This window comes from Lynx canadensis, chromosome X (genome assembly GCF_007474595.2).
Source record: "Lynx canadensis isolate LIC74 chromosome X, mLynCan4.pri.v2, whole genome shotgun sequence".
Classification (NCBI taxonomy): Eukaryota; Metazoa; Chordata; class Mammalia; order Carnivora; family Felidae; genus Lynx; species Lynx canadensis.
Genome location: NC_044321.2, coordinates 84,997,630 through 85,014,448, shown reverse-complemented (window position 1 = coordinate 85,014,448; position 16,819 = coordinate 84,997,630). Strand labels below are relative to the sequence as shown.

At 36.6% G+C, this 16,819-nt stretch overlaps 1 protein-coding gene across 1 annotated transcript in view; it reads left to right on the top strand.

Moving 5' to 3' along the window:
• The window catches only part of NUP62CL (nucleoporin 62 C-terminal like), a 79,625-nt gene that overhangs the window by 45,395 nt on the left and 17,411 nt on the right, over window positions 1-16,819 (top strand). Inside the window, exons 5-9 of the mRNA XM_032592238.1 lie at window positions 3,982-4,132; window positions 4,388-4,437; window positions 4,576-4,710; window positions 6,440-6,551; window positions 10,416-10,482. Coding sequence (XP_032448129.1) covers window positions 3,982-4,132; window positions 4,388-4,437; window positions 4,576-4,710; window positions 6,440-6,551; window positions 10,416-10,482 — 515 coding nt within the window. The remainder of the gene's footprint in view (window positions 1-3,981; window positions 4,133-4,387; window positions 4,438-4,575; window positions 4,711-6,439; window positions 6,552-10,415; window positions 10,483-16,819) is intronic.

The window sequence follows — 16,819 nt, the reverse complement described above, 5'->3', positions numbered from 1 at the left end:
CAAGCTCCAGGCTCTGAGCTGTCAGCACAGAGCCTGAAGTAGGGCTTGAACTCACGAACCATGAGATCATGACCTGAGCCGAAGTCAGACGCTTAACAGACTGAGCCACCCAGGCACCCCTTGTTCTATTTTTATAGTGTTTCTGAGTATATTGCTTTGTCTAGTTTTCTTAGTAGTTGCTCTAAGTGTTACAGTATACATATGTAACTTATAATCGGCTAGTCATGTTGACATTTTACCACTTTGGTAATTCCATGTAGCTCCCTTTACTCTTATCTTTTAAGTTTGTCTCAAGTTTTTCCCCCATGTACTGAACACCACATTATGTGGTGTTATACTTGTTACCTCAGCCATCAAATATGATTTTTAAAATTCATGAGAAGTAGGATAGTCTTATATTTACCCTTTTTGTTCATTATGACATTTTTTCCTTTATGAAGTTCCAAAGCCTTCTTCTGTTTTCATTTCTTTTGTTTGTTTGTTTGTTTGTTTGTTTAGCCAGTTTTCTTTTTTCTTTGTTTTTCATTTATTTATTTATTTATTTATTTACTTATTTTTGAGAGAGAGAGAAAGCACGAGTGGGGGAGGAGCAGAGAGAGAGAGGAGAGGAAGAGAATCCCAAGCAGGCTCTGCATTGTCAGCATAGAGCTGATGTGGGGCTCGAACTCACAAACCGTGAGATCATGACCTGAGCTGAAGTTGGATGCTCAACTGACTGAACCACCCAGGTGCCCCCAGTTTAGCCAATTTTCAAGAGTAGGTTTGCCAGCGGCAAAAAATCTTGCAAGGGAATATCTTTATTTTCCTTTCATTTCTGAAGGACATTTTCACCAGATAGAGAAGTTGTGGTCAACAGTTTTTTTTTTTTCTTTCTGTACTTGAAAAATGTTGTGACACTTTCTTTTAGCCTCCATGGTTTAAGATGAGAAATCTGCTGTCATTCGAATTGGTATTACCTTTTAAGTAATGTGTTGTTTCTGGCTACCTTCAAGATTTTTTTCTTTCTTTATCTTTAGTTTTCAGAAATTTAAGTATTAGGTGTCTTAGTGCACATTTCTTTGTATTATTCACTTTGGGGTTTGCTCAGCATCTTGAATCTGTAGATTTATATCATTTGCCAAATTTGGGAAGTTGTCATCTTTATTTTACAGAATACTTTTTCAGTCCCATACTGTCTTTTCCTCTCTAATCTATCATACTCCAATGATACAGATGTTACCACTTTAATTATTGTCCTTTGGGTTCTTTAGATTTTTTTTTAATTTTTGTGTCTCTTTTCTCTTTGCTGTTCTGAAAATTCTATTGACCTACTCTCAAGTTTGCTGATTCTATCCTTGGTCGTCTTCACTGTACTATTAAACCCTTCACGTGAGCTTTTTATTTCCTTTATTTTAGTTTACAATTCTATAATTTCCATTCAATTGCTTTTTTATAACTTCAGTTTCCTTGCTGAGATTTTCTCTTTTTCTTTTGTTTCTAGAGAATTCATAATTGCTTGTTTGGAGCATTTTTCGATGGTTGCTTTACAATTCTTTTCAGAGAATGCCAACATCTGACACCTTTCGCTGTTGGTGCCTGTGGACTGTCTTTTCTCTCTTGAGTTGTGATTTTTCCTGGTTCTTGGTAGGACAGACCATTTTCAGTTGCATCCTGGACATTATGTCTATCATGTTAGGAGAGTCCAGGTCCTATTTTAATTTTTTTTCAATCAGGTAATCCTTTTGTTGGGGTGTAATGCATGGGTTGGGTGTGTTTGTATCTTCAGCTTCCTACTAGACCCTGCCCACACCACCCCAGTGAAAGTGGGGTGCTGACTCATACTGTCTCAATGCACATGAGTGGTGTGGAAGTTCAGCTACCCCCTCAGCCCTGCTGACTCATTCCCCAAGAAGGTGGGACACTGGGTCCCACCACTTCATTGCCTCAATGGGTCGCTGGGTCCCCAAAATAAGAGGAAGTGGGGGACTAACCACTTAGGTGCTGCAGGGTGGAGACAGAATTTCACCTTCCTTTTGGGTGTCACTGACACAAAAGGAGTGAGGAAGCAGGATATCAACTATTCTGTGTCTTCCAATTTCATTCAGCCTCTTGATGCTGGCTTGGTATGGAAGCTTAGTTCCCTACTGGGCCTCACTGACACAGGCTCTGGGGAGCAGGGGGGCCGAGTGCAGACTAGCATTACTTTGTTCATTCTCAGTGATGATGCCAGGTGGGCATAGAGTTTAGCCCCCCATTGGGTCTCACTGACACTAGTGACAAGTGGGGGAACCTAATGGTAACTAACCCTGTCTTTATTATGTCTTGATTGCTGCTGGGTGGGTATTTAGATTCAGCTTGTCACTGGCCTTCGCTGACAGGACCCTGGTAGAGGAAGGGAATAGAACACTACCTGCCTCTGGCGAGCAGGGAATTGATGATTACCTCTCTGCTTAGCCCTGCTGACACTGCCCCAGCAGGAGAATTAGGGCATTGCCTGGTTCCACCAGTCATGGGATGGAAACTCAGCCACCTGCTTAGCCTATTTGATACCACCCGGCAGGGGAATCATGGTTCTGTTCGGTTCTGCCCAATGGAGGATGGAAGATCAGCTCCCTACTCTGTTTTGTGGATACTACTTAGACCGGAAATGGATCATTTTGATTAAGAGCTGTGGGAAGAGGGAGTCCTGTCTCTTTGGCCACATGCACCCAGAAGGGAGCTTGTATCATGCTGAGCTGAGGGGGAAGGAAGGAAGCAGGTGTGGCACAGACTTCAGCTGTTCTTACTGAGATTTAGTAGATTTCTTAGTAGAGCTTTTATAATTTGCCATATTCCTCTAGGATAATTTCCAAAGATTTTGAATGGTTGTTTTTAAAATAATCTTTACCAGCTATGATGATTTTGTTGGGGAGCAGGTCTGAAAAACTCCTCATGTGCTCTTTTCTTCTCTAAGTCCTCCTATGTTATTCATTCAAAAAGTACAAAGTATGATCATATGATCATACTGCATCCCTCTTTTTTTTTTAGATTTTCCTGAGGATTTTAATTTGTTCTTCTGCTAAGAAATCTCCTTTTCCTCTCAGCCTGTCTCCACAATGGGCTCCCCTTTTTTTTCTCTTTTTTTCTCTTTTAATTTACATCCAAGTTAATTAGCATATAGGGCAATAGTGATTTCAGGAGTAGGATCCAGTGATTTCCCCCCCATATATAACACCCAGTGCTCATCTCAGCAAGTGTCTTCCTTAATGCCCCTTACCCATTTAGCCCATCCCCCCAACCCACAACCCCTCCACCAACCCTCAGTTTGTTCTCTATATTTAAGAATCTCTTATGTTTTGGGGTGCCTGGGTGGCTCAGTCGGTTAAGCGTCCGACTTCAGCTCAGGTCATGATCTCACAGTCTGTGAGTTCAAGCCCCATGTCAGGCTCTGTGCTGACAGCTTGGAGCCTGGAGCCTGCTTTGGATTCTCTGTCTCCCTCTCTCTGTCCCTGCCCCATTCACGCCTCTCTCTCTCCCTCTCTCTCTCTCTCTCTCTCTCTCTCTCAAAAGTAAATAAACATTTTAAAAAAGTCTTTTATGTTTTGTCCCTCTCTCTGCTTTTATATTATTTTTGCTTCTTTTTCCTTACGATCATCTATTTTGTATCTTAAATTCCACATATGAGTGAAGTCATATGATATTTGTCTTTCTCTAATTTCATTTAGCATAATACCTTCTAGTTCCACCCACACTGTTGCAGATGGCAAGGTTTCATTCTTTTTGAGTGCCGAGTAATATTCCATTGTGTGTATATATGTATGTGTGTGTGTGTGTGTGTGTATATATATGTGTGTGTGTGTGTGTGTGTGTGTGTGTGTGTGTGTGTATATCCATTCATCTGTCAATGGACATTTGGGCTCTTTCCATACTTTGGCTGTTATCGATAGCAATGCTATAAACATTGGGGTGCATGTGCCCTTTTAAAAAAGCACACCTGTATCCCTTTGCATCCCTCTTTTTTAGTGCAATCGTAACTCCTGTGATGACATATGGTCAGCTGGAGGGTCTGATAAACAAATGGAGCCTTGATTTAGAGGATCAAGAGAGGTACTTTCTTCACCAGGCCACTCAGGTCAATGCTTGGGACCGTACACTGATTGAGAATGGTGAGAAGGTAAGAAGATAGTCTCACTATTCTATGTGTATTGTACAAACATTTTCAGATGAACACAAGAGTATAGACCTGTGTTTTGTGGTAATTTTCTATTCCACTATTTGATGATCAACTTACAAATCTTTTCCTATGTAATGAGTGCCCTGATTTAGTAAATTGCCTATGTTTGAAGTGTGCATAAGAAAATTAATATTGCTTTAAAATTAAATATAAATTCAAATATTTGCATTATCATATCCTTATTTTCATTTATAGATTACAACTTTGCATGGAGAAGTGGAAAAAGTGAAACTGGATCAGAAAAGGTAGAACCTTAGACTCTCTAGGTTGAAAGATTAAAGATCGATTTCTTTGTCCATTTTTCCCCCTTGCTCTAGTTTTTCAACTTTATTTTGCCACTCCCAATTCTTTTCATAAGCCCTTCCGTTGACTTGTTTTTTCAGGCTGGAACAAGAATTGGATTTTATCCTGTCACAGCAGAAGGAACTAGAAGATCTCTTGACCCCTTTAGAGGAGTTTGTGAAGGACCAGAATGGGGCTGCTTATCTGCAGCATGAAGATGCGGAGCCTGGGAAGACGTAAGTAACTGAATAAAGATCAAGCAATGGGGCAAAAACTTAGCTACTGAAAAAAAAAAAGGGAAAAAATAGAATTGAAAGACAAGGAATAAAAATTGGTAGGAAAGGACAAGTTCTTGTAGTTGCCATTTTTCAACTTATTTGACTATTTTCTGTTTATCTTTTCACAATGCTTGAAAATGAAGTAATCATTCTGGCAGTTTTGTTTTATAGCATTGTGTACACTTATTAATCTCAAGCTTATACATGACCACAGTAAAGTTTTTCTATTTGTCAAATTTTTTCTTAAACTAGAAATACCAGTTTTAAGTGTGTGGTGTCATAGTATTGTGAGATATTTATGGTTTCCTATTTATATTGACTCTTGTAAACCTAATGTTCATGCAATTGCTTCAGTGATAAATCATTGGCTATTTTAAAGGCAATTTGTTAATCTGGGGGCAGGCTGCATAGCTTTCAAAAATTGAATGATTTTTGTCAGTGTCTTGGGCTAAATATATTTGTGTGATTCAGTTTTGTTGTTGATAACATTACCACTGTTCCCACTGTAACTTCATCTCTCCGCAACTGAAATTTGGTAATCAGGCCAAATAATAAGTGTTGTTAGGAAAACTTGTCTGAATGTGCTACATAAAACAGACTGAGACCAAATCAGACTACCTTTATTAATGGCTTATTCATGAGTTAAGACTGAGCTTATTTTCTAAAGGTTTGCAAATTAACTTTTTGTTGTAGGCGCATTAAATATGGTAAGTATAGCTAATCTGTATGGACCTTAGTTCTGTTTCTGGCTTTGTCTTTCCACCTTTGTGAATCTTTTTTTTTTTTTTTTTTTGCATTGCTTTCTATGCATTCTGCCATTTTTTGAAGCATATAGAGTTACATTTTTGGCCATGGGTTCCTAATTGTAATTTGAGGGAATAATTGAAACATTAGTTCCTTTCCAGTTGTTTTTGTGCAGTCAGATTTATAGTGTGATGGAATCTTTAGTAAGATCTTCAGCAATCAAGGCAACCAGTTACCTTTATTTAACTACTTTGGGATGGAAAGGCAATAGTTAGCTATGAATAAATCTAATTGAATCCTTTAATCTTTATACACATTAAGATTGAAAAACTCTCTTACCACTTTAATTCATAAGCATATTATTGACTAGGTAAGTGTGTATGTATGTGTGTAAATAATTTGGGTAGAACTCTTGAGAATTTAGCCAACTAATATTTGCTGTGAATGTGTAACAGGTTTATCTGCCTTTAATTATTGTTAATCTCATTTCTCAAAACATCTTTTATTGAATGGTGGATATATATAAGGTTTTACTTTGAGAATTTAGTATTTAAAATCATTAAAGACCTCTCAGCACTTATTGAATACTGGTAAACACCAAATAACTTCCCATGTATCTAAGGGTCTTAGGAGTTTATTATAAGAGCTAAAAAGAGTTTCTTTGCTTCAGAGCTCCCTGGAACATTGTCCAGAGAGTAAATAGGTGACTAAAAATGGCAAGATGGATACAAGGCCTCACCTATGGAGTCTTTTTAGACTATGGTAATAATAAGGTTGTGAATGCTGCCTACATAAAAATGTGTCATTTGTCATAACTGAGACCTACTTAGAAGGGGGGGGATTGGTGCAAATCCAGCTGGCAGCATCATCTTTGTATGTCAGTAACAAGACGTAGCAGAGAAAGCATTTCTTGTTAATCTCTTTATTTTACCTGCCTTTTCAGTTACAAATTAGCAGAAAATATAGATGCTCAGCTGAAGCGAATGGCCCAAGATCTCAAGGACATTATCGAAAACCTGAATACATTCGGAAGTCCTGCAGACATCACTGACCGGGTGCGTTAACTGCTTTATCTATTTAGACAAGCAAGATTTAGTATGAAATTAGCATTCTGTGGGTTCCTCTAGCTAGTCACCTTGTCCTGTCCTCTTGTGTTCCTTACCTGCCTTTGTTGATCTGAACTTTGGGGTGTAGTTAGTGGGGCAGGAAATATTTATGAGCAGAAAAGGTTATGACTTTTTTGTGTGATTATTCCTAGGAGGGTAAAAAAAAATGACTTTCCTCCCTAAATTTTCAGGGTTTTCTCCCTGCTCTTCACACAGCTAAATATGTCCCTGTACTTACTTTTTCTGTCAACTTACTCATTGGCTAACTCATTCTTCCTTTTTCTATGTGTTCATATAATTGTGAGTTTATATGTTTGAGTTTATTAGGTATATCCAGGCCATCCTTAATTTATAACTGGGATCTATCTCAAAAGTTTGATAAGTCAGCCATTTGAGTCTTAAAATATATTTTTCCATAGAACTTTTGTTTGATGTGGTCATTACGTTTCTGTCTGCCTCATAGAATCCTACTTCACTTATAATGTAAGTGTATTTTAGCATGGGAAAATAAAGCTGAGCCTCCAATTAGAGAATTGAGATGTTTTGAATTAATTTGGCCATGAGAAAGGATTGTTTCCTTTATCTGTGCTCCAATTAAAGAGCTTATTTCCTCTACCTTTCCCTATTGTCGTAGCAGCTAAATGAAGTTCTTTTTCCCCCTCCCACTCCATGGCAGTAATGGTAAGAGGAATCTTCCATTGTGGGAACTCCTATTGTACTTTCTGTCTGTTGATTATAATTCGGAGTGGGACCAGGATCTGGGCAGGTGAGGACAAAGGATATACAGTATATTGTGATTATTCTTTAGTAAGCTCTTTGTCCAATCATACAGATAGTTCTTTATCTATGTACACATTACTAACTTTTTTAATTATAAAGAGACAGCATGGCATAGTTTAGGAAAGCATTAGAATTTTATTTAAGTCACTTAATCTCTGGATCTTAGCTCCTTCTTTTGCAAAATGTCAAGGGTGGACCAAATGATCTTGAAGTACCCTCTAACTATAAAAATTATGCCATTCTCTACTTTGGGTGAATCTAAAATTGAACAAAGACAAATACAAATTAGACTGGGATTATCCATGCTACCGTCTCCTTGTGTTCACATAGATGATCGCGAGTTGACAGAAAATAAGTTTTCTTTTTATGACCTATTAGGTCACCATTATGATTATAAAATCCAAAATTATTTTATAAAAGAATTTTTATGCATAGACAAATACATGCAGATTTACTCATGAGGCCGACCTGCTGTCTAGTCTCTCTGTGTTAAATTAAAATACGAGAAGTTTCTGAACAGAGCAAGTAAAAGGGGCCTGTAATCTTATCCTTATCCTTTTTGTTTACTTAGCCTTGTTTTACTTTATTTTGGTGGCAGGGAGTAAATGGTGTGAGTCTTTTGTTTTTGTTTTTCCTGGCAAGGGTGATTGAGATATTTAAGATGAGTGAATTAAAGATAATTGCTGCTTGATAGTAGGACAAAAGAAGCAAGAGATCAGCAATAATTCATCTCTTTTCTCAGCGTAGATCATTGGACAAGAAGCAGAGACAACATTTGCTGAACAATAACATTCTTGCAGATTATTATAACTAGATCAACAGACCGTGGGCCGTACACCAGGGAAGAAAGATAGCAACGATGTTTAACAATATTCACAATGATGGGATTTACCTTTGTTTTTACTTTTTGGGGGGGTGGGGATGGGAGGGAAAACCTAATACCTGAAATTTTTATTAAGTAAATCCATATTTCGGCAAATGGTATTCAGTCACATTGTCTTACAAAAACTCATTTTTCCCGTGTGGCTCAGTAGGTTGAGTAGCCGACTTCTGCTCAGGTCATGATCTTGCCACTTGTGAGTTCAAGCCCCACCTCAGGCTCCCTGCTGTTGACACAGAGCCCGCTTCAGATCCTTCATACCCCTCTCACTCACCCTCCCCCACATGCACTCTCTCAAAAATAAACAAACATTAAAAAAAAATCTCATTGTGGTGCCTGGGTGGTTCAGTTGGTCGGCTCAGGTCATGATCTCTTGGTTTGTGAGTTCAAGCCCCGTGTCAGGTTTGTGCTGACAGCTCAGAGCCTGGAGCCTGCTTCTGATTCTGTGTCTCCTCCTCTCTCTGCCCCTGCCATGCTCATGCTCTGTCTCTCTCTGTCTCTCAATAATAAATAAATGTTAAAAAATTTAAAAAATTCATTGTTCCTAGTACAAGTTGTATTTCCATTTGATATGTTAAAACACACTAAATTTGCTACTTTCACTACATACTGTTCTTTTAGGTGTAACATTTTCATTTCTTCCTATTATATCCTGGACTTTACTACAATAGTCATAAAAATATTTTTAAAAATTTAAATGTCTAGTGTGTCTCATTACAAACTTAATACATATACTTATTCAATGTGTTAGGGTTGGAAAATGTGGAAATCTATAAAGAAAATTAAATCACCTATATTACCAGTACCCTGTGAATACTTTGGTATGTTTTTTCCAAGTCTTTTTGCTGTGCTGGTAAAAATTCTCCTTTTGTTTTGAACAGCATTGGAAGCAAATATATATAGAGTTTTGTATTTAATATTCTTTCATGGTGTTTTCTCAAAATTTTAAGCATTCTTTGAAAACTTTGGAAATCTTTGAAAATATTAATGACTCTATAATATTTCATTAGAGGTGACTTTACCATAATATATTGGATTGCTTTTTTAAATTGGTGGAGATATTGTTTCCGAATTTTTGCCATTATAAAATTGTTCTGTAATGACCAGTTATGTGTAGATTTGATTATTTCCTCTGGATAGGTTCCTAGAAGTAGAATAAGATATGAATATTTTAAGATTGTTGATATATATTGTAAAAATTTACATTTTGAAAGGTTGGGTCAGTTTTTATTACTATAGGCTATATAGGAATGTACCTGTTTTCTCCATACACTTGACAACTGAGTATTACCATTTATTAAAAATTGCTGACTTGGAGATCTTGCTATTTAAACAATATGATGGATCTCAAGGGCATTATGCTAAGTGACATAAGTGAGACCAAGAAAGACAAATACCGAATGATCTCACTTAAGTGTAGAATTGAAAAACACCGGCACCAAAAAAAAATGAGCTCATAGATACAGAGAATAGATTGGTGGTTGCCAGAGGCAAGGAGTAGGCAGTGGGTGAAATGGGTGAAGGTGGTCAAAAGGTACAAACTTCCAGGTATAAAATAAGTTATGGGGATGTAATGTATACAGCATGGTAACTATAGTTAATAATGCTGTGTTGCATATTTGAAAATTGCTAAGCAATTATATCTTGAATGTTAATATCACAAGAAAAAATGTGTTTAACCACATATGGTGATGGATGTTAGCAAGAGTTATTGTGGTGATCATTTCACAATATATATAAATATCAAATCATTATATTATGCACCTGAAAGTAATAAAATGTTATTTGTCAATTGTACCTCAATAAAAAGCTGCTGATTTGTTTGAAAAAAGTAACATTTTAAGTTTTATATGAATTTCTTGTCTTGTGAAATGTCTGTTAATGTTTTTTACTTATTTTTATGTCGTAGTCAGTGTCTTATTGAATTATAGGCATCTTTCTTGACAGTTACAAAATTGTTAGATTGAAGTAATATGAAGATGTAATGAACATTACAAATATGAAAGAGCAAAAAGTCATTAATATTTTATATATCTTCAGTCCATTTCTTACCAAAAGAAATGAAAAGTTACTTCGTAATTTCAATTTTTTATGTTTGTTTTACTTACTGTATCTGAATAATCATAATCTAAAACTTCTGTGTGTGCTTTTAGCTCCAGCAGATCTGCAAAATTCTGAACGCTCATATGGACTCTCTACAGTGGATTAATGAGAATTCAGGTGGGAGTTTATTTGTACATGAAGGTATCCATTATTACAAGTAGAAAACGTGATGCAAGTCAGCTTTTGTGCACCATGACCACACTCAAATGAGAGTTTGGTTATAGGGGTATTGCTTAACTGACGGAATGTATACATTAACTCTCAAGAAGTCTAATTGCTTGTTTTTATAAAATGGAACACTAAAGAATAAGTGTGTGAAGAATAAACTAGAAACTCATGAAATTAGGGGGTGTATAGGAATGAGGTGGGAAGAAGCAGGACTTCTCCAAGTATACCTTTTGACATAGTTTTGGTTTTTGGCCTATCTAAAAGTTTAAATACTCAAAAATAAGAAGCCAAAAAGAATGGGAAGAAAGACAAGTGCTAAAATCGAATACATACAAATTGAAACCAAACAAACCCGTGTAACTAATTTATAACATAATCCAGCTCAGATTTTTGAACGTGTGTTCTTGACAGTACATTCTTACTAGGATGTAATCTTAAGGATAAAAAGATCTGCAGAGAAATCTTAAACTTTCTTAAGAGGCTATTGTTAGTTTCACAATTATAATGTGCTGTATTGTGTTTATATATATTCTAATATAATAATATTGTCATCCTATATATTGTAGGATAAAGAAAAGGCATGAGGATAGTAATGATAATGGAAACCAAGATTTTCATTGAAAGATAAAAGAGATAGAAGATATTTTTCTCTTCCTTTTATATTTGTATTGTAATTTTTTAAAGTTTATTTTGAGAGAGACACATGTGTGCATGTGGGTGGGGGAGGGGCAGAGAGAGAGGGAGAGAATCCCAAGCAGGCTCTGTGCTAAGAGCACAGAGCTCAGCATGAGGCTCAATCCCACAAACCATGAGATCATGACCTGAGCCAAAATCAAAAGTCTGGATGCTTAACCGACTGAGCTACCCAGGCACCCCTGTATTGTAAATTTGAATTGCAAATATTAGTATGAATTCCTGTTCCCTTTTTCTGTATATAGAAAAGGCAGGGATGCCTGGGTGGCTCAGTTGGTTAAGTGTCTGACTCTTGATTTCGGCTCAGGTCATGATCTCATAGTTTGTGAGATTGAGCCCCACATTGGGTCTGTGCTGACAGTGCGAAGCCTGCCTCTCTCTCTCTCTCTCTCTCTCTCTATCTGCTCCTCCCCCTTTAAAAAAAAAGAAGGGTCGAAGAAGCAATGACAAACCCCAATAGCAATGAACAGCACCTCAAGCACCTAAATCTTGGTTTTTAAACACCATTTCCATTAGGGGAACCTGGGTGACTCAGTCAAACATCAAATTTTTGATCTCAGCTCAGGTCTTGATCTCAGGGTCATGAGCTCAAGCCCCATGTTGGGCTCTATGGTGTATGTCAAGCCTACTTAAAAAAAAGTACCATTCCCATTAAAAGTTATAACCAAGGCTTCTTAGGGAAATATCTGATCTCAGGTTTCAGGCAGGGAATGTACAGGGTGAGTTTGGAACTTTTTATGCAAGAAAAGAGATTGTTCAAAACTAATGAGGTTATATCAGAACACAAGATGGTGCTTGAATGGGCTTCTATTGGCCAAATTAGGATGGTTTGAACATCAAAAAGAGTATCAATAAGTGGATTACTATGATACATTGAGGGGGGAAAATCTCTGCTACTCTAGAGAGAAATGGGAGGTACAGGGAAAAGTCTTTGTAGAAACATGTCAGCTAATAATTATAGAAGGAATTATAGAATTAGAGAACCACAATTAAGAAAATTTCAACAGAGCACTTCTATTAAGCTTACCCTGAAATTGAATACCTTGCCTCATTTATTTATTTTTAAAAATATTTTATTAAAAAATAAAATATTTTTTAAATAAGTTTATTTATTTGTTTTGAAAGAAAGCGAGCGAGCAGGGGAGGGGCAGAGAGAGGGAGAAGGAGAGAGAATCCCAAGCAGGCTCTGCACTGTCAGCACAGAGCCTGATGTGGGGCTCAATCTCATGAATTGTGAGATAATGACCTGAGCCAAAATCAAGAGTTGCACACTTAAGTGACTGAGCCACCCAGGTGCCCCATTACCTCATTTAATAAATATTTCAACTGTCAATCATTTCTTGGCAGAAAAAATATGCTAGAAGGAATGGACCAAATACAGACTGCATGTTACTGAGTTATTTTTTTTAAGAAAAAATCAGTTTTATTGAAGTATAATTTACATACCACAAACAAGTACCACTTTAATCAATTGATAAAATTTAATATCACTAGTAGCAGGATAACTTGATATGATGTGCCTCTTGATATGACACGATAATATACAATATCACATATGTAATATTCTTATCAAAAATGGTTCATCTGAATCTAATCATAAGAAAGAGACATTCTACCAGCGAGATAGTTTGAAAGATGATGTAATATTCTTACCAAAAATGTTTAACTGAATAAAATCACAAGAAAATAATCAGACACTCTATGTGTAGCACATCGTGAAACATAATTGGCTTGGGACTTTTCAAAAAGTCAGTCATGGGAAACAAAATTCAAAACCAAGCTAAGGGAATTGTCTTAGTTTAAAAGAAACATAACAAGTCTACTATGTTAACTTTGATTGGATACTGGATCAAAACCAAGAAGACTTTCCTTTCCTTTCCTTTCCTTTCCTTTCCTTTCCTTTCCTTTCCTTTCCTTTCCTTTCCTTTCCTTCCCTTCCCTTCCCTTCCCTTCCCTTCCCTTCCCTTCCCTTCCCTTCCCTTCCCTTCCCTTCCCTTCCCTTCCCTTCCTTCCTTTTCTTTCTCTTTTTCATTTTCCCCTCTTTATTTCTTTCCTTGCCTGCCTGCCTTACTTTCTTACTGCCTGCCTTCCTTTCTTTTTATTTTTCATTGAGTTCTAATTGATCTATAACACTATGTTAGTTTCAGATGTACAGCATTATGATTCGACATTTATATACACTGCAAAATGATTACCATAATATGTCTAGTTACCAACTGTCACCATACAAAATTATAAAAAAATTCTTTTCTTGTGATGAGAACTTTTAGTTATTTACTATCTTGGCAACTTGCAAGTATGCACTATAGTATTACTGACTATAGTCACCATGCTGTACATGACCTCCCCATGACTTATTTATTTTATAACTGAAGTTTGTACCTCTTGACCCTCTTCACCCATTTCATCTTTTCCCCTCTAGCAACCACCATGCTGTGTTCTGTATTTATGAGTTTTGTTTTGTTTTGTTTGTTCATTTGTTTTGTCTTTTAGATTCCACATATAAGTGAAATCATACGGTGTTTGTCTTTGTCTGACTTATTTCACGTAGCATAATACCCTCTAGTTCCATCCATGTTGTCACAAATGGCAAGATTTCATGTTTTTATGGGTGAGTAGTATCCCATTGTGTCTGTGTATGTGTGTGTGTATGTATACCAAATCTTCTTTTTCTTTTTTTTTTTAATTTTTCTAACGTTTATTTATTTTTGAGAGAGTACAAACAGGGGAGGGGCAGAGAGAGAGAGGGAGAGAGAGAATCTGAAGCAGGCTCCAGGCTCTGAGCTGTCAGCAGAGAGCACAACGTGGGGCTCGAACTCACAAGTGGTGAGATCATCACTGAGCTGAAGTCAGACGCTTAACCCACTAAGCCACCCAGACACCCCCCAAATCTTCTTTTTTTAAATTTTAATTCCAGTATAATTAGCAGTGTTTTATTAGTTTCAGGTATCCAATATACTGATTCAACAGTTTCTATACATTACTCAGTGCTCATCACAATAAGTGTGCTCTTAATCCCCTTCACCTATTTCACCCATCCCCCCACCCACCTCTGTATACCAAATCTTTGTCCATTCATCCAGCAATGAACAGTTAGATTGTGGCCAAATCTTGGCTATTATAAATAATTCTACAGTTAGCATAAGGGTATATAAATCTTTTCAAATTAATATTCTCATTTTCTTCAGATAAATACGTAGTACTGTAATTGCTGGATCATTGGTAGTTCTATTTTTAATTTTTGAAGAAACTCCGTATTGGTTTTCATAGTGACTACACCAGTTTACATCCCCACCGATAGTTCATAAGGGTCCTAGTTTTTCCCACATCCTCACCAACGCTTGTTATTTCTTATCTTTTTGATAATAGGCATTCTGACAGGTATGAGGTGATACTTCATTGTGGCTTTGATTTGCATTTCCCTGATGATGAGTTATGCTGAGCATCTTTGCATGTGTCTGTTGGCCACCTTTGTGGCTTCTTTGGAAAAATGTCTATTCATGTCTTCTGCCCTTTTTAAATTGGATTATTTGTGTTTCTGGTATTGAGTTGTATAAGTTCTTTATGTACTTTGGATATTAACTCCTTATTGGATATATCATTTGCAAATATCTTCTTCCATTTGGTAGGTTGTGTTTTCATTCTGTTAATGGTTTCCTTTGCTGTGCAGAAGTTTTTTAGTTTGATGTAGTCCCATTTGTTTAATTTTGATTTTGTTACCTTTGCTTTTGGAGTCAGACCCAAAAAGTCATTGCCAAGACTGGTGTCAAGGAGCTTTTCACCTATGTTTTCTCAAGAAGATATTATTTAGAATAATTGGGGAAACTGAATATGAACTATATATTAATTGATATTAATGAAATTTTAATTTTTTTTCATGTGTTGTTGTGGTTGTGTAGGAAAATATTTTATTCTTAGAAGCTGTATGCTACATTATTTAAAGAAGTCATATCTGTAGCTTTCAAGTTGTTCAAAATCTTGTGAAGAGAAGGAGATTGAACAATTTTAGGCAAGATGTTAACAGTGGGTTAATCTACATAAAGGATATACAAGTTTGTGATTTTTATTATTCTCTTGACTTTCTATAGATTTAAAATAAAAACATGGGAAGGAAATAATTTTTATAGACTTTTGCCTAAATATGGACTATAATGAGGCTTTAGTAGTTGAGATAAATAGGGGCTAGTTAGGCAATCAGAGTTGTTACTCTTTTTAAAGATGTAGTATGAAAATAATACAAGTTTTCTCATTTGTATTATTTTATTTCTAGATTCCTCATTCTCTTCATTAATAGAATTCATCAACCATGAACTTCATCTTTCCCCCCTTTCAGACCTGCCTATATCATCATTCACCTTTACTTCCTTCTCTCAGAAGAAATGTTCTATCCTTTTCCAAACTCTTTTGAATCATCATAGGGATGTTAAATTATATATTGCTTTAGTATTAATTACCTGATGGGTAGATGTTTCTGAGTCTGATAGATACGGGTTCAAGTCAAGGCATTACCACTTAATAGTTTTGTGACCTTAACTTGCTTAATTTCTGAGTCTGTATCCTCATTTTACTAATTTTTATTTTTACTTTTTTAAATGTTTGTTTATTTTTGAGAGAGAGAGAGAGAGTGTGCAAGGGAGGGGAAGAGAGAGAGAGGGAGACGGAGAATCCCAAGCAGGCTCTGCACTGTCAGCACAGAGCCCGATGTGGGGCTCGAACTCACGAACCGTGAAATCATGGCCTGAGCCGAAATCAAGAGTCAGTTGCTTAACCGACTGAGCCATCCAGGCACCCCTGTATCTCCATTTTAAACGTGACGGATAATATTTACCTTTCAGAGTTTTTGTAAGGATTAAAAGAAGCAATGTTGAACTTTCCTTGAGCAGTGCCTGGCCCAGGTTGGTGGTCAGTAAAAGACACTGGCAGAACTGGTTATCAGAGATAACTGTGTATAGGGGAGAGAGAGAACGAGAAAGATGAGAAGTAGTTAAATTGGGTCTAGGAAAGGCAGTTCCAGGTAGATTATCATTGAAAACCACTCACCTTAGAGAAGTTGTAAGAATGGCTGATATGTGGGAGAATGTTGGTGACTGGAAGACACTGAGGAATGAGATTATGCATTCTGACTCAGTTGTCCTCCTGTCTGTTACATGTATTCCTACAGTGAACAGTTCTTCTTGAGTGGAATTGGGGCGGGGGTTGTCAGAATGTAAATGGGGCTGTAAAGAAAGATTATAGTCAATTTTTTTTCTCCTGGCTCAGATCTTTGTCATAAGTAAAATATCAAGGCCAATGTTTTCCTACTAATAAACTTAAGTTTGTTAGCACTGCAGGGGACTTTATATAAATGAAGAAACTGTGGCCCAGAGAGTTTAAAAGACTTCCCTGAGAACACACAGCTAATTACTAGCAAAGCTAGGACCAGAATCCAAATTTCCTGATTATCAGAACAATGTTCTTTCTACTGGTATGCTCTCAAAACAATTTTAATATAGGCATCACTGGATGTAAAAACAAACGTTACCTAACAGTAGAGGACAAGGGTTTTCAAAATATGATAATGGTAGTACTTTGTGTGGGACGTTTTGTTCTAATT